Raw genomic sequence first — 24,788 nt, forward strand, 5'->3', positions numbered from 1 at the left:
TTTTAAAGTTAATAGAATGACTAATAATTATGACGATGTAAATAGTGCTTTGCGGCGTCTCCTGCACTGGTTTACAACTAACAATCTTATGTTAAACGCTAAAAAAACAAAATGTGTTAATTTCTCTCTATCTAAAAGTTTTAATATTAATTGCAATATTAAATTAAATGACGAATCTCTCGAATTTATAGAATCTACTGTCTTTCTAGGAATCACACTAGATAATAAAACACAATGGGGTGCACAAATTCAAAGCCTTGCAGCGAAACTAAGTTCAGCAGCTTTTGCCGTGCGTAAAGTTAGACAGTACACTGATACTGATACTGCTAGATTAGTCTATTTTAGTTATTTTCATAGTTTACTCTCTTATGGAATATTACTATGGGGAAAAGCGGCAGATATTAAGAATATATTCATATTACAAAAACGTGCCGTTCGAGCGATCTACTGTATGAAGAGTCGTGACTCATTAAGAGAGAAATTCAAAGAGGCAAATATTCTCACCGTTGCTTCTCAATTTATATATTCAAATATTCTATATGTTCATAAAAATCTTGACTTATTTCCAAAAAACAGCAATATTCATAATATTAATACTAGATTTAAAGACAAACTTGCTGTCCCCAAGTATCGTTTAGAAAAAGTTAATAGGTCTTTTATGGGAATAGGTATAAAAATTTACAATAAGATACCAAAGGATATGTTGGAATTACCCTTAAATAAATTCAAAACATCTGTTAAATCATATTTACTGAGCAAAGCCTATTACTCACTAAACGATTACTTGAATGACGAGTGTGCATGGCAATAGTTGTTCATGCACTGAATTTTCATTTAATGTTAGACATAGACACCTATATAAATATACATTGTAAATAAACTGGCTTTAAAAAAAAAAGTAATTCAATTGAGTTTCTTGCCAGTTCTTCTCAATTGGATCTATATACCGAACTGGACGGTAGGGAAAATATAAAATTATAATGTAAAAATTTGACGTTCATAAGCGGCTAAAATGTCCTACATGAATAAATGATTTTTGAATTTGAATTTGAATTTGAATTTGAATAGAAACGCTGCTGCCAATCCGTCGACCATTAAGTTTTTTTTTATACAACTTAGAATGGCAAACAAGCTGACGGCCCACCTGATGGAAAGTGATAACCGTCGCCTATAGACATGAGCAGTACCATGGACATAACAGAGTATACTGTTTCGCCCATGATACCCCTTATACGTTGCCATTCATGAGGACTCAGGAATGGCAACGCATGACTTCAGGTGCAATCGCGGGATGCCCGGTCAGAGGGTTAAAGGAAAAATCTGAAAATCATATTGTATTACAGTTAAATCACAATTTTATTATGCAATTTTTTTTTTCTTTATAATTCGTGCAGAACCCTCGATGCGTGAATTTGAACCACACTTCGCCGATTTTTTGTAATAATGTCACAATATGCTAGCACACCATTCTAAGTGAACACAGGGACAATATGATCCATGAATAAGATCAATCTAAAAGAAATCTACTCTCTAAGGTTGGCTGCACTATGCCAGCTGACTAGGTGCTTTTTTACACTACGTTTGAAGGATTCGAGGTTATATGATAAAGGAGAGGCCATCCCACAGTGTTACGGTACGGGTCACGTGGGGGGAAAGGGATTGTTAGCAATAGAGTTCGACAGCCCCATTGCTAGCAATATGCCTTATTAGGTCGATCTCCACGTGGTTCCCCCTAGAAACCGTCGTGAACAATTCTTGTTGAATTCGTCACGATGGACTAACTGACCTACTCCTTCCTCACTTATTATCCTTCACTGGTGCCTCGCCGGTGTATACCGATAGCGCGCGTGGGGTTACTATTTCATTATCACCCATAAAAAAAAAACAACTTGACGGTCCACTTGACGGAAAACAGTACCCGTCGCCTATAGGCATGAAGTATACCATGGACATCCATTGCCAGAGGGAGACTTTGTACTAAAGTCGTGTGCTTAGGTACCTCTGTCCCATTCGTGTTTCAACTGTTAAGCAGTTGTTTTCATTGTTGTGTTTCGTTTTGAAGGGATATGGCGTGAATTTACTGGGTACAGAGGAATAACACCTTAGTCCTCAGGAATGGCAACGCATGCGGGGTATCATGGGCGAAACAGTATACTCTGTTATGTCTATGCTACTGCTATTGTCTATAGGCGACGGTGACCACTTTCCATCAGGTGGGCCGTCAGCTTGTTTGCCACTCTAAGTTGCATAAAAAGAACCCAACTTAGCCAATTTGTCACCTGCGGCAATCCGAAACGAATCAGTTCAACTCTACTGTTACTTTCTATCAAAACGCTAATGAGGTTACGTGTTTTTCGATAGAAAGTGACAGTAATATTACAAATCGAACTATAAATAAACCGCCAATGTTTTTCAATCGGTTATGGTCATTTCTAGCGAAGTCTCATTTCCTTTTAACTTTTTAATTATTGATTTATGAATTTGTTATGATCATTTAGCTGCGTGATTGTTTTTTTTTTTCTAATGGGTGATAATGGAATGGTAACCCCGCCTGCTCTATCGATATACGTTGACGGGGCTGGTGACGTCACCTATCATGATGGGTCAGTTTTATTTATTTATTTATAAAAGACAAACCAACAATCTATCTATCTATCTATCCATTTAAGAGCTGCGCTCTTGTCGGTGGAGCTCTTGCCACTCACTACGATTTTCAGCGAGTCTCTTCACCTCTTGATACGACACGACACCAACTGCTTCCTTGATCTGCCTGATGTAACTATGTCTCGGTCTCCCTCTTCCCCTTCTTCCTTCATCTTACCTTCTATTATAATGTTCATAAATTCGTCGTGTCGTATCAAGTGTCCCAACATTTTTTCCCTTCTGTCCTCAATAGTTCTAATAATTTGTCTTTTTTCCTTAACCCTAAGCAGGACCTCCTCATTGCTAATTCGATCCCTCCAGCTAATTTTCTCCATCCTTCTCCAGCACCACCAATATGCTCACAATAATTAAGTAGACAATATACAGTGTTATTAGTAAGTAAAAGAGAAAAACTACTATTAAAAAATGCTTATATCACTAACACTAACAATCCCCCCCCCCCCACCGCGTGACTGGGTTAAGCCTACTGACCAGGATGAAAAGTGGCCAATAGACTTTATGAAATGCCAATGAGTCTTATGTCCAGCAGTAGACAGTTAACGGCTGACACGAAGATCACGAACCTTAAAATATTCAAAATTTATTTTTTTTATTCATTAAACGATTGTAACGACCAGTAATGACAACATTTGTGAAATCGCATGAAAATGTACCTAAATTAAGGTACTTTACATACAATAATTGAAGAAAATAAAAAGAAAATTCCATTAATTCTAATTTCACTTTGTTAATTAACTTTTAAAAAAAAAAAGTGGTACAAATTCAAGTTCGTGAATCTTGTGACCAATTGTTGAGATAAGATCAGTTCCACTTTCATTAGTGCACCATAGTTGCCTTCGTTGTGTTGGTAATTAAATTTGAAATATTTTATCTTTATAGTGATCATAAATTTGATTAAATGATAAATGGCAGAAGAGAAAATTATAATTAAATACTAACTTTTGCCCGCTACTTGGAACGCGTGGATTTTTGAAGGAGGAAAACTATTGAAATAGACGCCCACTTCTAGATGGCATATGAAGTAATATATATATATGTACATATCTATTAAATATTACTTTAATAAAGTTTAAATAAATAAAAGATATACTAGTTTTAAAGTTAGACCTTTATTTTATTTTATTTTATCTTTATTTGGTCTCCTATCAATTGTTACACTGATAAGAATTAATATTAAAATTACTGTCTATTTATACTTAGTGTACAATCATTTTAAAGGAAACACAGCGTGCTAATTAACAAAACAATAATATGGTATAACAATCTCTTGAGGTATTTGACATTGGTATAGTTTTTTAGATTCAATAGATGATTGCTTCACATAAGTTTTTTAGCTATATACCTTAAACAATATCACTGCAGAAACTACATCCAATTTGGTGCAGTAGTTTTTCTGTAATACCGGAACAAACAGACATATAGACGGACAGTTAAAAATTCTAAACAATATTTCACAGCTTCCATTGCTGTTATTATTATTGATACTTCGTTCTCTCTTCAATATCTTTCATGTACAGACATCGTTAAATTATAATTTTATGACATAAATAAGATTAAAACTAAAAAGTAAAACAAATCCGATATTATGTTATGCTTATCAGATATAAACATATAATCATTAGATAACTCAATATAAACTGTTAACTACAAACGCATCAAAGCCGGAAGTTCCATATAGCAAACAGAGCGTGGTAGAGAAACGCATACCACGATGCAGCGCGGTGCAGTCTCACGACTCAAAAACTGCACCGATCGGGTCAACGGGCTCAGATTAATCGGCCGAATGCAATATTATGTACGTTTAAGATTGATAAGTTGATTGTGACAATGTCACCATTAACTAACCGGTAAAATTTTTAACAATATATTTAATTTATTTAATTCTTTATTGTACACACCAGTTATAAGAATATGACAGAGGTAATCAAATGTACAAAGGCGAGCTTAACTCTAATAGAGTTTCTTCCAGCAAACCCAAAGTGGAAAGGAACATCAATGTCAACGGGTAGAGTGTGTATACGTCGAAACAGATTATTCTGGAAATGTTATGAGTCAAAAACTGCACCGATCGGGTCAACGGGCTCGGAATAATCGGCCGAATACAATATTATGTACGTTTAAGATTGATAAGTGGATTGTGACAATGTCACCAATAACTAAGTAGTAAAAGTTTTGATAGTTTCTGTTGTGACAATATGTATAAAGAGAATGCCATAGAAATGCTATGAGCGTTTGCCTTTTTTTAAGGGATGACAAGTGAATGGCAACCCCGCTTGCACTAATGATATACACTGGCGAGACACCAGTGAGCGATGACAGATGAATGAAAAGGCAGGTCAGTTAGCCCATCGTTATGAATACACCTGGAATTCACCACAATGGTTTCCATAAGGGGGACCACGTGGAGGTCAACCTGACAAGGTATATTGCTAGCAATGGGATTGATAGTCCTCATTACTAACAATCTTTTCCCCCATGAGCATTATAGAATAGCAATGGAATGACATTATTGCGCAAACGAACAAATAAAAAATATACCTACTCTTTCGCGACATACACTAGTGGCATAGTTATTTCATTTGAACGGGTAATGTTTTTTAACTATGTCGATATACGAGTATATGTATAACGGGAATTTTATGTTTACTATATTTGTTTAAGTATCTATTTACAAGTGTAATGACTGTTTGTGCTACAATAAATTAAAGAAAGAAAGTTTGTCGTTTCCGACACTTGTTTCGACTACATCCGAAAGTCTTCTTCAGGGGGTGTATGGCGCTTTGCGTTTCAGCATCTCATCTCGCACTGTGAGTTTTAAGCTCCCAGAGATAAACTGTTAAATAAATATATTAAGTTATTATTATTTTTTGAATTTTTATAAAATTCACATATCCTCTCTTAAGGAGAGGAGATGGCAAAATAACCCCCGGTAGAAGCACAGCCGGCCGGGGTTCAGGGCCCCAGGGAGAGAAACCGGCGTACAATGCGGGCAGAATCTAAGAGCATCGCTTTCTGCATCTTTCCCGGGAGTGAGCCGCCTCGGAATCCCAACCGTCTGAGATGTTGTTCCAGACTAGCTGGGATAAGACCATTCACTGTTAAAACGATTGAAATGATTTCGGTGGACGTCACCCCCCACATTTCGGTCACCTCGTGAGCCAGGTCGAGATATTTTCTTTTTTTCTCGGTTTCGGCTTTCACGAGGTTCTCGTCATGCGGTGTGGTGACATCCACCAATTATTATTATTATTGTCAGCCGTTGACTGTCCACTGCTGGTCGTAGGTCTCCTCCATAAGGTTTTTGCAAAGAGTTGCTATACTTGGCACTTAAACTTTTGGTGATGTTTTAAGACGGACACTGCTACGCATCTTTCTACCATTAAGTTCCCTTAGTCGCCTCTTATGATACCCACATGAAAGAAAGGGGTGGCCCATTCTATGCCGGGACCACATGGCAATATCGTCTGAATAACTAAATAAATATTATCGCAATAATATCTTGTAAAAAGAATAAAAATTAACTTCAAACTCTTAGTAATTGGGGGGAGGGATTGTTAGTAATGCGGACTATCAGTCCCATTGCTAGCAATATATCCTGTCCGGTCGACCTCCACGTGGTCCTCAATGGAACTCGTCGTGCTGAATCCCATGTGTAATCATCACGATGGGCTAACTGACCTGCCTTTTCATCCTCACCTATCATCCCTTACTGGTGCACCGTCAGCGTATATCGTTAGCGCAGGCGGGGTTACCATTCCATACCAGACATAAAAAAAACTCTTAGTAATAAAATAAAAAGAAATAATAAAAGGGCTACATTATCAATATGCAACACGGGTTGTATATTTTTTAAATCTATCTTTCCACCTGTCCACCCGTGCGAAGACGGGGCGGCTCGCTAGTCTCTTATATAACCGCATGAACTTTCGTGGCCAATAAATTTCAAAATTAGCGTAAACGCTATAACGTTGCGTGTGTTGTTGAGAACAAAAGTGGACTTTCTCTTTTCTACAGAAAAATATGACGTCACCCATAAAATCGTGTTTCATCGTGCAGTATGAGTCATTTTAGAAACAATTTCACGTTATTTTTATACGGAAACGTAACTATATGAAATTAATATAATTCGAAGACTGTGTTTTTGCCGCGTACTGTGGCCCCGGCATAGAATAGGCCACCCCTTACTCCTCTCATAGGGATGGGCAGCAGCGTCCCTCTTAAAACATCTCCAGAGCCAAACTGCGGTTGCCATTTCGTCTGCCTAGCGTGGCAACTACTTGCAAACCCTTACAAGGAGGAGGCTTATCTTCAGCAGTTGATATGATCCTCATCATCATAATTTCAGCCATTATTCGTCCACTGCTGGACATAAACATCAGTTGATGTGAATGATGATGATGAATGACTGTGTTTGTAATGACTTTTTACCAACCCGAATCTAGCAGTGGAATTAAAAAAAAAAAAATAACGGTTTAAAAAAGCTTATAAACAAGTCTATTTTAATAAAGATTATTTTTATTCTATCCTATCCTATTCTATCTTATTCTGTCCCATTCTATCATATTCTATCATGTTCTATGCTGTTCTATCCTGTTCTAATTTATTCCATTCTATTCCATCCTATTCTATCCGATCCGGAAAAGAAAATAACTTCCTCAATTACAAACCAATTTGGAAAATCATTTCCAGAACGAGAAGTACAGAAGTCGTCTGCTTGGGTACCTTTGTCCCATTTGTATTTCTACCATGCAGCAGTTGTGTTTGCATGGCTGTTTTTCAGTGTGAAGGGTAGGATATGGCAATGTAATTACAGGGTACAGAGACATAACATCTTAGTCCTGAGGGGAAAAGGATTGTTAGCAATGAAGTTTGACAGCCCCATTGCTAGCAATATGCCTTATTAGGGCGACCTTCACGTGGTTCCCCCCGGAAACTATCATGAACAAATCTTGTTAAATTCGTCACGATGGGCTAACTGACCTATTTCATCCTCACCGATCATCCTTCACTAGTGTCCCGCCGGTGTATACCGATAGCGCGGGTGGAGTTACCATTATATTATCATCCATTAAAAAAAAAACACCTTGACGTAACGAGTATAACAAAAAATACAACCAAAAGAACCTCTTTCTTATTGAAGTTGGATGAAAAGGAGGAGATTTTTCCTGGAAACCATTGTGCTGAATTTCAGGCGTATTCATCACGATGGGCTAACTGATCTGCCTTTTTATTCTCATCTGTCACCCCTCACTGGTGCCCCTTTAGTTAGCGCAGGTGGAGTTTTTTTTTTTGATGGGTGAAAATGGAATGGTATCCCCGCCTGCGCTAACGGGATACGCTGGCGGAGCACCAGTGATGAGAATGAAAACAGGCCAGTTAGCACATCATGATGAATTCATCATGAATTAACGATGATAGTTTCCAGGGGGAACCGCGAGTAGTTCGACCTAGTTGGGTATATTGCTAGCAATGGGATTTTCTGTCCCCATTACTAACAATCCCTTTCCCCCGCGCAGGCGGGGTTACCATTACATTATTATCCATTGAAAAACACTAGTTTACTTTAGTTGCTTTTTTTTTCTTTGTGGAACACGATTTTAAATTATTACACTTATAAACCTACGCATAATCTCTTTTAGTGAATCAGTTCGCATTTCTTATTCATTCTAACATTTTACTATTCAGCACACACGTCGACATACAAAATACATCCTGCACAATTTGTAGCAAGTCTTCCGTCAAATTGAATTTGACCTGTTGCCCTAGATATCAAGGTCGAAAATTGAGTGACGGTTCCGCTGTTCTTGGTAATTTAACCTGCTTCTTTTTGAAGTCGGTTACAAATACAATATATTTGCAATAGCGCAATAGTCACGGCGGGCTAACTGACCTGCCTTTTCATCCTCACCTATGACTTGTCATTAGGTGCCCCGCCAGCGTATCCCGTAAGCGCAGGCGGGGTTACCATACCATTTTCACCCATCAAAAAAAAAATCCTGTAATGTTGGTGCAATAAAGTGTTAAATAAAATAAATAATAATAATAATAAATAGATTTATTTTTTCTTCACAATTCATCACAGTGAATAACAATGAGGCATACTTATATTAAAGTAATTAAATTATAAATATAAATGACTGAGAAACTGGTGCCTGAGATAGGTATAAGAGTACCTGTATTACAGGCCACCAGGGCCTCACTCCGCAGGATTACTTACTAAGTACTTGTAGTAATGTAATTTCAATGTAATTTGCATGGCTGCGTTTCGGTTTGAAGGGTGGGATGTGGCGTGAATTTACTGGGTACAGAGGAATAACATCTGAGTCCTCAGGAATGGCAAAGTATGGAGGGTATCATGGGCGAAACAGTATACTCTGTTATATCCATGGTACTGCTCATGTCTATAGGCGACGGTTACCGCTTTCCATCAGGTGCGCCGTCAGCTTGTTTGCCATTCTAAGTTGTATATATATATAATTTAATCTGGAAGTCGTGTGTGTGTGTGCATGTGTTGCGTGCGTGTGTGTGCGCGCGCGCAAATAAAATAAAGAAATAAATATACTACACTTAATTTCAATTTGTCACCCGACTGGGTAATTTGCGATGCCATTGTTTACAAATCTGTATATTATGCTAAACATAGCAAATGTAGTTGGTTGCTAACGGTGCGACCTGCCCCAGTCTCCTAGCTCTTAATTTAAACGCTGTAATGTTTGGTCATTGTGGATTTACCAGAGGCAGTTCTATTAGCCGTTAACTGTCCACTGCTGAACATAGCCCCCCTCCCCCCCTATAGGGGAAGTTATGCCAATAATTCCTATGCTTGACAGGCTGGTTGGCAACAGTTAAGCTTATGGTGATGTTTTAAGAGAGACGCTGCTGCCCACCCCTCTCCCATAAGCTCTCATAGATGTAGCTACATGGGGACTTTTGTCCCATTCCTGTTTCTGTACAAAATAAAATTATTCAAAAGGAAACAGTAACAATCCCATCCACTTGTTTGGATATTATTTTTCCCAGCAGACTATATATATATATATATATATATATATTGTGATGCTACATATGTGTGTGTATGTGTGTGTGCGCGTGTAAACGGAGAAACAGACAGACTCACTCATCTCACAGACATCTGTGAGTAATTTTTGTTTTATTATATATTCAATTTTTTACTAGGTATTATTTAGTTTATCTTTAACTGTACAGTTATTACCCTTGTACATTCTACAGTTTTCTTTCAACTTCTCAAAGGTTGACTGTAAGAGATCCCTTTATGGGATAAGTCCGCCATTGTATAATGGATCTTTTGAAGAATTATGAATTGTGAATAATGTACAATAAAGACTTTACAATACAATACAATACAACTCTAATGAAAAAGTCTCTCATCAACAATTTACTACATCATCATCATTTCAAGCATTAACTGTCCACTGCTGAACACATACCTTCTCCATAAAAGGATCTTTTTGCCAATAGTTACCACGCTTAGCAGGCGATTTGGCAACAACAATTAGGTTTTTCGAGAAGTTTTAAGAGGGACGCTGCTGTCCATTCCACTATACCATTAAGTTCCCTTAGTCGCCTCTTACGACACCCACAGGAAAAAAAGAATTAGCCTTTTCTATGCCGAGACCACATGGAAAATTTACTACGTAGCACGCTATTACTAATAATAGTACATTACTGCAGCGGCCAGCAACTGAGGTATTGATGGACGAACGTGCAAATGTGGGCCGAAGCGTGGCCGAGGCACACATACGTGAGTCCATCAATTCCTAGTTGTGGCCAAGGCTTGTATAGTACTTTTCTCAAACAATGCGAGGAAATCAAAAACACAATTTTACTTTTTAAGTTCAATGATGAATAACGAACAATAATAATTTTTCACGCGCCATAATGTTCCTTTGATTTTTTTTTTTCAATAAACAGCTTTCTATTCAAGCCAGTTCGAAATTTAAATAAAACCTTTTATTAGTTACCTCCTTGGTAGCCATGTTTCGAAGTAAAAGGTCAGTCCATTTTTAAATTACAGGACAGATATGAGTTTACATAGTAATTTAACTGGCCGCAAAACACGACAAATATAAATTTTCATACAACTTTTGCAGAACGGCAATTTTGATTTATCTCATTACCATTTTAATGAAATTCCAATATCTCAGGAAAGATTTCTATGTTGAAACCGGGAGTTTCCACCGCATTCGCAAATCGTAATCAAGTCACGTAGTTAGCTTTCTAAGTCGATTGAAATTTCACTTCGGATGTGTCAACTGTTGGATTACGGTTCATATATTACACTTAACTTTTTAACTAAATTATTTTTTTTATTTTAACTTAAATTATTTTTAACTTAAATTATACGGAATTGACGTGTGGTCCCGGCATAGAATAGGCCACCCCTTTTTTCCGTGGGTGTCGTAAGAGACGACTAAGGTAGGGCGAGGGATGAGCAGCAGCGTCCCTCTTAAAACATCTTCATAGCCTAACTGCTGTTGCCAATCCGCCTGCCAAGCGTGGTAACTAAACCCAAAAGGCAGCTTATGTTCAGCAATGGACAGTTAAAGTCTGATATAATGATGATGATTATATAGAATGACGAGAAAAGTCAAGGACATATTTCTGTCTGAGATAGTAATAATTTTTTCTCAAACATGCTTGGAAATGTGAGCATTATTTTGACAATCTTCTTCGAGATAAATCAAAATTGCCATACTGGCCAGATACATGCGGGCAGCGGCCGGCAAAAGTTGTATGAAAATCCATATCTGTCGTGTTTTGCGGCCAGATAAATTACTATGTAAACTCATATATGTCCTATAATTTAAAAATGGAATGACCTTTTACTTCGAAACATGCCCACGTTTGCACGTTCGTCCATCAATGCCTCAGTTGCTGGCCGCTGCAGTAATGTACTATTATACACATTACAAGTAGATTGTAATCTATTATCTATTCATACATTTCTTGGGCCACGTCTTCCTTTCCCGTGGGCATCGTAAGAGGCGACCAAGGAAATTTAATTATCGAGAGATTGGCAGCAGCGTCCGTCTTAAACATCAACAAAACTTAACTGAAGTTACCTACCCGTCTGCAAAGCGTGGCAACTGCTGGCAAAACCCCTCTTATGGGGAAGGCGTATGTTCACCAGTGGACAGTTAACAACTGAAATGATGATGATGATGATGATCTATATCTTATAATGCCTGAATCGATTCACTGGAATAAATCCTTTTCTATGAGCATCAAGTATTTACGAATAAAATTATAGCTATTAAAGACACAGTTTTAGTTGCCAAATTAAAGTAATATTAATTAATAATTTAAACAATACTTATTATAATATTGTGGTCCACAAAATAAAAAAAGAATTCAATTTGTAATTACATCCCATCAGAAAAAAAGTTAATTTTCCAAATCGGATTATAACTGACGGTAATAAACATAAGAAAATTATACAACCGAATTTAGAAGAACAAATTGGTCATTACTCAGTTCACTGCTATACAACTACTTACTTACAACTTTATTGAAACAGCACTATAACTGATTTTCTATCATGACCAAAAATTGGACTCATCATTTATCTTTGCAGTAAACACAGTAACACAAACAAAGTTTACTTTGTTTAAACAAAAAATACTTGCTAATTGAGAAGTTCTATTTCTTTTTTCATAGTAACACTGCTTTTTTTTTTAATCAAAATACTGAAATAGAATTGCTATATTTTTAGACTCGCTTTTAAATTTTTTTTTCTCTTTCCAGATTCATCAAAATTATTCGGCGGCTATCGAATAACACCGACGTACTGTAAAGCTACAAGAACAGCAAAATACAACAGAGGCAACACAATATGCATGTTCAATCACGAATGCATGCAACGCAAGGGAGAAGTAGTTGGCGCTTGCATGGACGGATTCCTGTTCGGAGCATGCTGCCAACTTAAAAGTGATAGTCAATCACATATACCAAAAGGACCTGGAGTAGTTATGACGAGCTACTTAGATTATCCTGACCTAGAATCAGAAACAGCCGACTACGAAGCCGAGCAATTAAACGCTTGGCACAATAGCTTTAAGCCCGTAGTAACACCAGGCTACAAACCAGATAGAAATCAAGTCTCATCCACTACCTCACCTGAAGATAAAGTTAGTGAAACACAAGAACTTATATCTGAAGGATTCAATCAAATTACTAATACATTGTTAAATTCCCCACCAAAAGATGATATTTATATTAAACCTGAAAGACCTGGAGGGATATATACACATAGTACAATAGATCATAATATAGCTGATACTATACTCTTTCATAAGAATGGTTCGATCGCCGATAATATTGCTAGGCCTTCAGACTTCAATATACAAATATCGTCAATGCAAACCAAACCGACGTATTCACCTATATCAACATCGACATCACCTCCTAAAACAGTGTCGACCCATTTGCCTATTTATCCTAAGCCAGTATTCAAACCAAAGCCAGCAAAGAAAAATACAACGCAAAGCAGTACAGAAAATTATGTAATAGTATCAACAGTTACGAAGGAGAATCAGAAAATTACGGAGCTCTCTTCAATAAACAGTATAATACAAATGCTGAATGACAGTACACCAAGTTTGAAAGAAGATACAACATCTCCATCGTCTGATATATTAGAAAATAAATCGTCACCGTCTCCAACATATAATTATTATGTATCTCCAGGTCATTTCGTAACAGTTAGACCTGGTGCTAGTGTATACAGTACTACTTTTGCATATAGTACTAAAAAACCTTACACAACAAAGAAGCCTTACTTCACTACACCTAATAGTATACCTGAAGTGGACAAACCCACAACAAAACCCCAATACTCGTCACCTATACCTAGTCTTTCTACTAGTCAAGCATTAGAAGCTTTCAATAATTACCCAACAGACCCTAATAATTTTGGGCAATCTCTAACAACATTTAGTTATGTAAGTTCAACTACTACCCATAGACCGACCACTACAACTAGAAAACCACCATCTACAAGTTACGTGACTGGATCAAGTCCTTTAAGGAGACCTGTCACTTCACCATCAAGTATTATTTCAAGTTATGACGCTGGGGATACATTTTCGAGCGTAACCCCAACAGTTATAGTCCTACATGGTCTGCACACACCCAAACCAGAGACATCTACAGAAGAAAAGGAACCAGAATTCGTCGAAATAAGCCAAGAACCATTCAAGAAGCCTATCAGTCAAATAACAGTGAACAATCATATAGAATCAACGAATAACATTTTTGTAGGTAAACCTCCTCAAAAATATGACAGGCCATCATCTCCTACTGTGCTTATTACTCCTAAACCAACCCCGAATACCACACCTTATCCAGTGAAAGGAACCACTCGACCTGTTTCTATAACTAGTCCTGCGTTCGATTCATATACTGAATACTATTCTCCTACAACGCTGAGACCAGAACTGCAAACGTCACCTGATGATCTGATCAATTTCCCACCAGTCAGAAATCCAATGCTTAACGCGACTGGTTCGAATCCATTAATATATAATACAAGCATAACATTATCGAATGACGAAATAGAAAATATTCCTGATATTGACTTCACAACACCTTCATGGCAAGAAGATGAAAATTTGAATGAGAAAATGAATTTGTTTGTTAATAAAATAGTGGGTAGTCTCCAAGGTACGTTCCAAGAATTACACGATATCGTTATATTGGATAAAAAGACAAATATTACATCGGTAAATACTAAAACAACCACACCGAAAACTATTAAAAAGACTCCAGCCACGACTAGAAAACCGGTCAGAGTGACTACAACTAAAAAACCTACTAGATTGACCACTACGACTAGGAAACCAGTGAGAACTACTAAAAAACCAACGAAATTGACAACAGCTGCTAGAAGAACTACCACTATTGCTCCGCAGACGACTACCACAGCTAAAAAGCCGGTAAGTATTATTCGACAATAAAAAATATTATATTCCGGCTATGTTATATATTTTTAAATTGGCATATTTTGTTCATAACGCCCACCAATTAGTATTGAATATATCATTGTATTATTAAAAAACTCTAAATACTAGTAATCGTTATTAAAAAAAAATTTAAAGTCTACTCTGCATTTGCATTACAAAAATACATTTTTATTTTCCAATAAATTCGCTAATCGAAGATCGAAAGTAAGAAAAAATATTTTTAGTTTTAACTAATTACATTTTAGAATAATAACATTATTTTAAGACTGTGCTCTATCAATAAAACGTATATGTTTGTCAAAGAAAAACAGATCAAAAAACTCTATTTGAGCCTCACATAACTGATAAATCGCATCCAACTATCAAATTAATACAGAAAGCTTTTTTTTTGTTAGATTACGACAGATGTTTATTTGGAAAAAGTAATTAATTAAAAAAAAAATATTCTAACATCCATATCCATATCAGCCATTAACTGTCCACTGCTGAACATAGGCCTTCTCTTGGGCGGTTTTGCCAGTAGTTGCCACACTTGGAAGGCGGATTGGCAAGCTTTGATGGTGTTTTAAGAATGACACTGCTGTCCATCTTTCAACCATTAAATTTCCTTATTCGCCTCTTACGATACCCGTGGGAAAGGAAGGGGTAGCTTATTCTATGCTGGAACCATACGGCACACACGCTTTTCTAACATAAAATTATGAAAAAAGGAACCTCAGTTGTATACATAGGTATATTAATAATACAGATTAGAAGGTTGTCGCATAAAACATAGCGACAGATTTTTTTTTTATACAACTTAGAATGGCAAACAAGCTGACGGCCCACCTGATGGAAAGTAACCGTCGCCTATAGACATGAGCAGTACCATGGACATAACAGAGTATACTGTTTCGCCCATGATACCCCCCATGCGTTGCCATTCCTGAAGACTCAGGTGTTATTCCTCTGTACCTAGTAAATTCACGCCATATACCACCCTTCAAACCGAAACACAGCCATGCAAACACAACTGCTTCACGGTAGTAACACAATTGGGACAGAGGTACCCAACCGCCACCGCCGACCGTCGCCTATAGACATGAGCAGTAATATGGACATGACAGAGTATACTGTTTCACCCATGATACCCCCCATACGTTGCCATTCCTGAGGACTCAGGTATTATTCCTCCGTACCCAGTAAGTTTACGCCATATCTCACCCTTCAAACCGAAACACAGCCGACACAACTGCTTTACGGTTGAAACATGAATGGGACAGAGGTACCCAAGCAATCGACTTTTGTACAAAGTCTCCCTCCGGTAAAAATTAACTTTTAAGTTACGAATTTGTTAGTGTAACCAAAATATATACTCATATTAATTGACCGGGCCAAAAAGCAACATGTATATCAAATTTTATGACGACAAGTCGAGCCGTTGTATTGTCAAGAGGTGGCAATGGCAAACAGGAAACTCATCTTCATATATAATACTAGCTTTTACCTGCGACTTTGTCTGCGTGACCGGGATAATAAATAGCCTATACCTTTCTCCATCCTATATAGTACGTACATACCAAATTTCATAGTAATTGGTTAAACCGTTACATTTATAATATTAGTAAAGGGAGAATTGTCTTTACCACTAATCAAAATTCTGAAAATTCTTTAACCTACTTGTTTTCCGGGTATGTGATTGTATCATTTGCAGGCAACCACCACGAAAAAGACTAAGCCAACAAGGAAAGCGACGACTACCATCCCTACCACCACTTTCACAGAGCAATCTGAAGAACTCACCACTGAGCCGTATCGTGACACGACAATAGACTACAACGACAAAAATTGTAAGTACTACATTTATTTCTCATCAAGAGCTGACTGTATGCTTGTTTTTTTTTTTATACAATTTAGAATGGCAAACAAGCTAACGGCACACCTGATAAGAAGTGGTAACCGTCGCCTATAGATATGAGCAGTACCATGGACATAACAGAGTATACTGTTTCACCCATGATACCCCCCATGCGTTGCCTTTCGTGAGGACTCAGGTGTTATTCCTCTGTACCCAGTAAATTCACGCCATATCCCATAAAAATAAAAAGCCTATATCTTTCTCCGTCTAATAAACGAAGAAAAAATTGGAAAGAAAGAAAGAAAGATATAGATAGAGATAAAGAAACAGACAGAAGGAAAAAAGATTGGTCAAGCCGTTAATGTAACAAACAAACTTCTTTGAGACATAGCAAAACAGTATTTTTTAAATAAAGTAACAAAGCAAAAACAGCATTTTTCGAATTTTAGTTTATCTTTCTGTGAGTCTGTATATTTATTTGGGGATTCACGCAAAAACTATTGCAACAAATTGAATGCAATTTTCACAGTTGTATTCCTGAAAATTTAACTTAAAATCTGGTATATGTTTCACTTCAATATATTATCAAGAAGTAGTTATTTAATTTTAAAATTAAAGCGTACGAAGTTATCAGCGAAAGCTAGTGAAATGTATGATCTAAATCCAGTACGTATTCTACATTTTCAGTGTGCGGTGTTCGACCCCTAGTCAAGTCAGGTCGGATAGTCGGCGGCAAGAATGCTGAGTTTGGAGAGTGGCCCTGGCAGGTACTCGTCCGGGAGTCCACGTGGCTGGGACTCTTCACCAAGAACAAGTGCGGAGGTGTTCTGATCACGAACAAATTTGTCACAACTGCTGCGCATTGTCAACCAGGGTATGTAGAGTATAGATTTCTGTTTAAAATAATAAGTACAACACAAAAACACCAAACACTTGATTCTCAAGCTAAGGAACTCGGTGTTATGAGAAACGAAACAACGAACATTTGGGGGAACAACCCAGACCCGAGTTAATCAGACTACTCACTTGCTCCTTAAGCTAATAAACTCTTTATTATGACATACAAGGCAACAGACGTCCGGAGGCACAACCCAGAACATCCAAACTTGAGAGAATTCAGAATAGTTCGCTTCATAAGTAGACCCGCAAACCTAAAATCGAACCTGAGACCTCATTTACACAAAGCAACATGTTCACCAATACTCTAAAGAAGTCGGCGATAACAATTAAAGTTCCGGATAGCTTTTTTTAGCTTTAATTATTGGAATGGGATAGTAACAGTCTGGTCAACAAAACTTAGATTCCGATCCAATTATCGTAAACAACTTCATTCAATTTTTTTTTTAATTAAAATACAGTTAATTGATAATGTAACTTTTTGTAGCTGAAAGGCTTTTTAGAGTCTATTAAGTTTTTTTTTTTTAATTTATCCATTAAAAACAAAACATTCACTCTTTTCTCTTTATAATATTAGTTTAAACATCTAAAAGAAAAATTACTTCATTACATTCCAGCTTCCTCGCTTCCCTAGTAGCGGTCTTCGGGGAGAACGACATATCAGGGGACAAGGAGCCCAGGAGACCTGTCTCCAAGAATGTGAGACGAGTGATCGTCCACCGGCAGTACGACGCTGCGACTTTCGAAAACGACCTGGCACTCCTCGAGTTAGAAACGCCTGTTAAATTCGATGCACATATTGGTAAGTACTTAATAGTCGAGGAATAGGTAGTAGTGTTCCTCCTAAAACATCACCCAAGACTGATCATCATCAATCACTCATTGCTGAACATAGGCCTTGTACCAGAGGGAGACTTTGTACAAAAGTCGATTGCTTGGGATTGGGATTACCTCTGTCCTATTCGTGTTTCTACCGTGAAACAGTTGTGTTTGCATGGCTGTGTTTCGGTTTGAAGGATGGGATATGGCGTGAATTTACAGGGTACAGAGGAATAACACCTGAGTCCTCAGGAATGGCAACGCATGGGGGGTACCATGGGTGAAAGAGTATGTGTGTGTACTGTTATGTCCATGGTACTGCTCATGTCTATAGGCGTCGGTTACCACTTCCCATCAGGTGGGCCGTCAGCTTGTTTGCCATTCTAAGTTGTATAAAAGAAAAACAAAAGGCCTTCCTCATAAGGAGAGTATTGCTAGTATTTGCCATGCTTCACAGGCGGTTTAGTAACCGCAGTTAGCTTTTTTAGTCTTTGATAATATTTTAAGAGAAACGCTGCTGCTCATTCTTCAACAAGTAAAGTCTTAGTCACCTCTTACGACACCAGGGGGTAAGGAAAAGAGGGCCATTCTATACTAGACCCACAGTACGCATGCAAATTTAAAATTATATATATATATATTCTTTATTGCACTTGTAAGTTACATATAAAATAATCTATTTATAAATGTTGTGAGCAAGGGTGGACTTATCTCTGACAGAGATCTCTTCCAGTCAACCCAGTACAGTAAGAAAGCATTTCGTTAGCGGACAGCTGAAGTGCTACAACTATTAATACATAAACAAATATACAGTTAAATAAAATATTAAAATATATAATAAAATATTACATAAATACATACACTATAAATATATACAATACTTACCTACTTATATAGTATATGTTAAAATAAATTAATATACTACATACATTAGAAATTTCGTTTAATGATTTTAAGATTTGAGAGTTCAATTAGAAAAATACAAAAAAAAAAAAATATATTACTCAAGGGAAAGAAAATGTGATTTTAACCTCTTCTTGAAAGAGGTAATAGAGGGACTCTCTTGTATGTGGGAAGGGAGTTTGTTCCATAACTGGACAGCTCGATACGAGAAAGAGTTGCCCATAAAGTGTGTCCTACACACAGGAAGTTCAAGCATCCTGGATTGCAGTTGACAGGAGCGTTTAGGACGGACTGGTGGTGGTAATAATTTAAACCGGGAGCGGAGGTACGATGGAGAATTGGGGTTATTGAGTATGTTATAAAGGAAAGAAAGGATGTGCATATCACGTCGAAGTCGGATAGGGAGCCACTTTAACTGGTTGCGAAAGGCAGACACGTGATCGTATTTACGAAGACCAAAGATGAACCTAATAGCTAGTAATAATCTTCTACATAATAATTGGAAAAGAGTAACTGTTGACATTCTTGCGAGTTCTTCTCAACACATAACGACATCTCGAACTCAGCAGTACAATCATAAAGAATTGACGATTTAAAAGAGCTTGTAAACAAGTCTATTAGAACTAACAAAATTTTTCATCGTGCCTCCCACCAAATTGTTTATAATTACTCCTCTCCATCCAAAGGTCGCCTGGAAGAGATCGCTCTTAGCGATAAGGTCGCCCATTGTTTTCTCGTAGTGATTATTTCATGTAATTATTTATATTTATATAATAAGTTTACTATTGTAATCTTTTGGAGGATACAATAAAGAATATCTATCTATCTATCTATATATTTGAATAAAAAATATTTCTATTCTGTATTCCTACCTTTTTTTTTCCCAATTATTATTTGTGGTCGGCGTAATATGTTAATATACATATTACAAAAAGATTTGGCTTTTAGTTTTACGACCGGCCGCCTGCCTACGTCATCCCTCTTTAGTAACCCTATTCTATTCTATATGTTTATTGTTATTGCAGTACCAATATGTATGCCACCGGACGACGCTGACTTTACTGGACGGATGGCAACGGTGACGGGATGGGGGCGGTTGAAATACGGTGGGGGGGTACCCACTGTATTACAAGAGGTCCAGGTATGTCTAAACCCGATCATTATCGTCATCTTCCTACCCTTATCCCAAATATTTATTTGTAGTCTGCGTAATATGTTTTCCTCTTGCATTCGTCTCTATTCCCAGTCATTTCCGTATTCACTCCCATTCTGGCCTTATCATCTTTCACACAGTCCATCCATGTCTTTTTAGGTCTTCCTCTGCCCTTATAAGCATCCACGTTTATACTTAATACCTTTTATAAAACCAATATTATAAAATGTACACACTTTTTAAATGTATATAATTAAAGTAGAGAGTGGAACTTCAAGTCGGGTTCGAAAAATTCTTTTTGCATTTGGGGGCTCAATCGTTGAGAGAGGTTTCTTTTTAATAGAATGGCGACCTCACACGCTCTATTGGTATCGGGGCACCAGTGGGATATCACCGAGAGCCCATCGTGACGAACTCCATTTAACCAAGATTAACAAAGAATTAAGAGTAACTGTCGAGTGGCTTGCGGGTTCTTGCCAACGGATAACAACTTTCTGAACGCTGCAGTTCATTCATAAAATATAAGGATTTAAAAGTGTTCGTAAACAAGTTTATTTCAATAAAGATAATTTAAATTTTAATTTGATTACAGTCTATAACAGTCTCTTGATTATATTAATTTTGTTATTCATTACAGCTAGTAAGTACCCCAACGGTCGACAGTAACCATTTATATAAATAAATAAATTAATTCACATTTTTATGTGAATAATTTATTTATATAAATTAATTTATTTATATATATATATTTAATTTTAAAATAAATTTATATAATGTTTAATTTTAAAATAAATAATTATTACAGTCTTGAATACATGTAAATGTAGTTTAAAATGTTTGTGTAAATTGTCCTTCCATTCCAGGTGCCTGTAATAGAGAATTCCGCTTGCCAGGAGATGTTCTTGACTGCTGGACACTTCAAGAACATCTTGAAATCCTTCATCTGTGCAGGATACGCGAACGGAGAGAAGGATTCTTGCGAAGTTAGTATATGTACCATATTTAATTATTAGTTATATATATAGTATTTAATTAATTTTAAGAGACGCAGTAGATAAGCAATCAAGAAGTATAGAGATACGTCTGTTGATAGGATAGACAGAGGTTTATCCTATCAAGGGTTGTTCTAAGCTTTTTTTTCTATAATAGATACATTTTTAGTTAATATTGACCTGTAAAAGCTTTTACATTGCGTTAAGTTACAATTGTGTATATAAAATAAAACACGTTTTTACCCGTTAATTCGAGCATTTTTTTAAAAAAAAAAAAACTTACACCAGATTTTTAAGTCAGCCCTTTAAGAATATAACTTTTATTTATACAACTTAGAATAAAAAACAAGCTGACGGCCCACCTGATGGAAAGTGGTAACCGTCGCCTATAGACATGAGCAGTAATATGGACATAACAGAGTATACTGTTTCACCCATGATACCCCCCATACATTGCCATTCCTGAGGACTCAGGTATTATTCCTCCGTACCCAGTAAGTTTACGCCATATCTCACCCTTCAAACCGAAACACAGCCGACACAACTGCTTTACGGTTGAAACATGAATGGGACAGAGGTATCCAAGCAATTGACTTTTGTACAAAGTCTCCCTCTGGTAAACCTGTGGAAACTGTAATTTTTGCGTGGTACCAGAACAAATATACAGACAGATAGACGACATTTTTAAAATATACGCTTTTGGTGTCTATTGGTCTTATAAAGACCCCTTGTACAGACATCGTCCAATTAAAATTTTATTATATTACTAGCGGCCCGACTCGGCGTCGCAAAGGTGGACATTTTTAACATTTCGCTTCACTGCTCTGCTCCTATTGATCGTAGCGTGATGAAAAGTATACTATAACCTGCCCAGGAGTATGAAGAATAATTGTACCAAGTTTCGTTAAACTCCGTCGAGTAGTTTTTGTTTCTATAACGAACATACAGACAGACAGATAAAAATTTTACTGATTGCATTTTTGGCACCAATATCGATCACTAATCACCCCCTGATAGTTATTTTGGAAATATATTTCATGTACAGAATTTACCTCTCTACAGATTTATTATAAGTACAGATTAAAATAATAACAGGTCTATTTGATGTTATCACATGTTTTACCTGATTTAATGCCCGCTTCTCACATACTTCCAGGGAGACAGTGGCGGTCCGCTAGTACTGCAGCGAGAAGACGGCAGATGGCAACTAGTAGGTACCGTCTCCCATGGTATAAAATGCGCCGCTCCATACCTACCAGGTGTTTACATGAGGACCACGTTCTACAAACCTTGGCTGAAGAGCGTCACTGGTGTACATTGATGACAAGGTTACCAGTTTTTATGTATGAAATTTGTGAATCAAACAAAAGACTCTATTTGTAACATCCACAAGGTTGAATGTTAAGTGTAACTAGAAGAAATTCGTTTCGAGTCGAAAAAGATTTGGATGTTCATCCACAGATGGCATTAGTGAGACTATCGTTATTTTTTTTTTAATGCCAATTGACGATAAAAAGAATTGATTTTTAATTGGCGCGTATGTCCATGTCAATTTATTGAATGAAAACTCCTCGTTTTCAAGATAATGTAATATAAAATTGAAAAAAAAAATTACAAGAAGCAAGAGACAAGAATAGGTGACCTTATTATTAAATATATTAAACTCTGATGTATAAAAAAATATTATTGCATTAATATAAATTTGATAAAATGTTTAAAATGCATCCCCCACCTTTCATTATCATAATTTAAGTTTTTATTCAACAAAAGAATCACCGACTTCAGTCTTGATGTAATTATTATGAGACCGATATAGGATATATACTATATCGATTAAAAAATTAATCATTAAAATCAGTTCTAAACTTGACGAAGATATCGCGTAACATCTACTCTCACAAATTCAGTCAATTTGAGAGTTTCCTCATTTCCGAAGTCGGTTCAAAATGTTCAGTATTTTAATTGTAATAGTTGTATATCATTTTAATTATTTATATTAACCGTGTAATTTCATTTTTTTAATTATTAAATTCAGCATGAAAAGACATTTAAATATGAAAAGCATTTATTAAAAAATTTTTTTTTATTTAACAAAAATTTAACATTTGATTTGTATTAATTATATAATTGTTTCACAGTAGATATAAATATAAAATAATGGATACTAAAAATGTGAATATAAAGTCTTAATTTAATTAATATACCAGCTCTCTATTTAATAATAAAACAGAGCTTGAATACGAAAATTGTAATATACAAAAATAAATGTATATTATTCTCTAGTATAATTTGTAAATTAAAATGCATTTATTTATTTTTAAATTTAAATTTAACTTAGTATATAAGACTGAATTTAAAAAATAAATGTATAAAACTTATTTATTACTTGTTAAATGCATTACATAGATTTAATATTTAACGTTCATATATTTTGCTCAAATATATAAATTTGTTATTTTTCTGTTGTTTCATATATAAAAATGCAAAATTATGAATCGCTCAAATGAAATGTAGGTAGGTGAATGTTTATAATTGCAATTGTTATGCATTTATTAAATATAATACATTGTATTACATAAATATTTAATGCATTATTTATTAAACCTTTTCACTACTATGCAGTTGTCACAGTGTATTTTGTAATACCCTCGGTACTGTTCATGTGTATCATCATATTAGCTGGTAACTGCCCACATAGGTCTACCCCTATTGGGGGGTTTTGCCAGTAGTCGCCACGTTTGGCAGGCGGGTTAACAACTGCAGTTAGGCTTTCGGTGATGGTTTAAGAGGGGCGCTGCTGCCAATTCCTCGATCTTTAAATTCTCTTAGCCGCCTCTTACGACACCCACGGGTAAAAAAGGACTGGCTCATTCTACGCTGGGGCCACATAGCAATGTTCATGTATATAGGTCATGGTTATCACTTTCCATCAGATGGATCGTCAAACTATTTGCTGTTCTAAGTGTCATAAAAATAAGAATAATAAAAAAAAAACTTCTTTTTTCACGCAACTTAAAATAAGAGACAAGCTTACAGCCCACCTGATAGAAAGTGGTAAGCATCTTTATTAATATTATAAAGATAAATGTATGTTTTTTTTTACCTTATAGCGCCTTATCGGCTTAACCAATTACTATGAAATTAGGTATACATGTGCTATATGGGATTGAAAAGATATAGGTCAATAAACATATCCCGGTCGCACGGACAAAGACGCGGGTAAAAGCTAGTTGCCCATAAACATAAATTTTACAACCTATTTATTTTCATTCGAATCTTATTGACTTCATAAAATATACTGTGACGCCATAGTACTATTCATATGTTACCGTTCCTGACGACTTATCAAGTTTCCATACTTATATGCGTTATTTGTTGACGGTGGTAATCATCCAACACAAAAATTAGAAGAGTTACACCAACAATGGGGATAATTAGGTAAGGTGTAATGAAAGATTGAATTAATTTGCCATCATTTATATATTATATATTTACTACTAAACACTTTAATACATTTATGCCATTTTGTGTCTATGTTTATA

At 36.2% G+C, this 24,788-nt stretch overlaps 1 protein-coding gene across 1 annotated transcript in view; it reads left to right on the plus strand.

Annotated features, from left to right (window-relative positions):
• LOC113515357 (serine protease filzig) overlaps positions 1–23,340 on the plus strand; it is a 49,492-nt gene extending 26,152 nt beyond the window's left edge. The window contains exons 2-8 of the mRNA XM_026899530.3: positions 12,430–14,618; positions 16,339–16,474; positions 17,170–17,356; positions 17,997–18,181; positions 20,127–20,242; positions 21,118–21,237; positions 22,403–23,340. Coding sequence (XP_026755331.2) covers positions 12,430–14,618; positions 16,339–16,474; positions 17,170–17,356; positions 17,997–18,181; positions 20,127–20,242; positions 21,118–21,237; positions 22,403–22,567 — 3,098 coding nt within the window. The 3' untranslated portion in view covers positions 22,568–23,340. The remainder of the gene's footprint in view (positions 1–12,429; positions 14,619–16,338; positions 16,475–17,169; positions 17,357–17,996; positions 18,182–20,126; positions 20,243–21,117; positions 21,238–22,402) is intronic.
• Positions 23,341–24,788: the final 1,448 nt, after the last annotated feature.

Source organism: Galleria mellonella, unplaced genomic scaffold (assembly GCF_026898425.1).
Source record: "Galleria mellonella isolate WM207_F2 unplaced genomic scaffold, CSIRO_AGI_GalMel_v1 utg424, whole genome shotgun sequence".
NCBI lineage: Eukaryota > Metazoa > Arthropoda > Insecta > Lepidoptera > Pyralidae > Galleria > Galleria mellonella.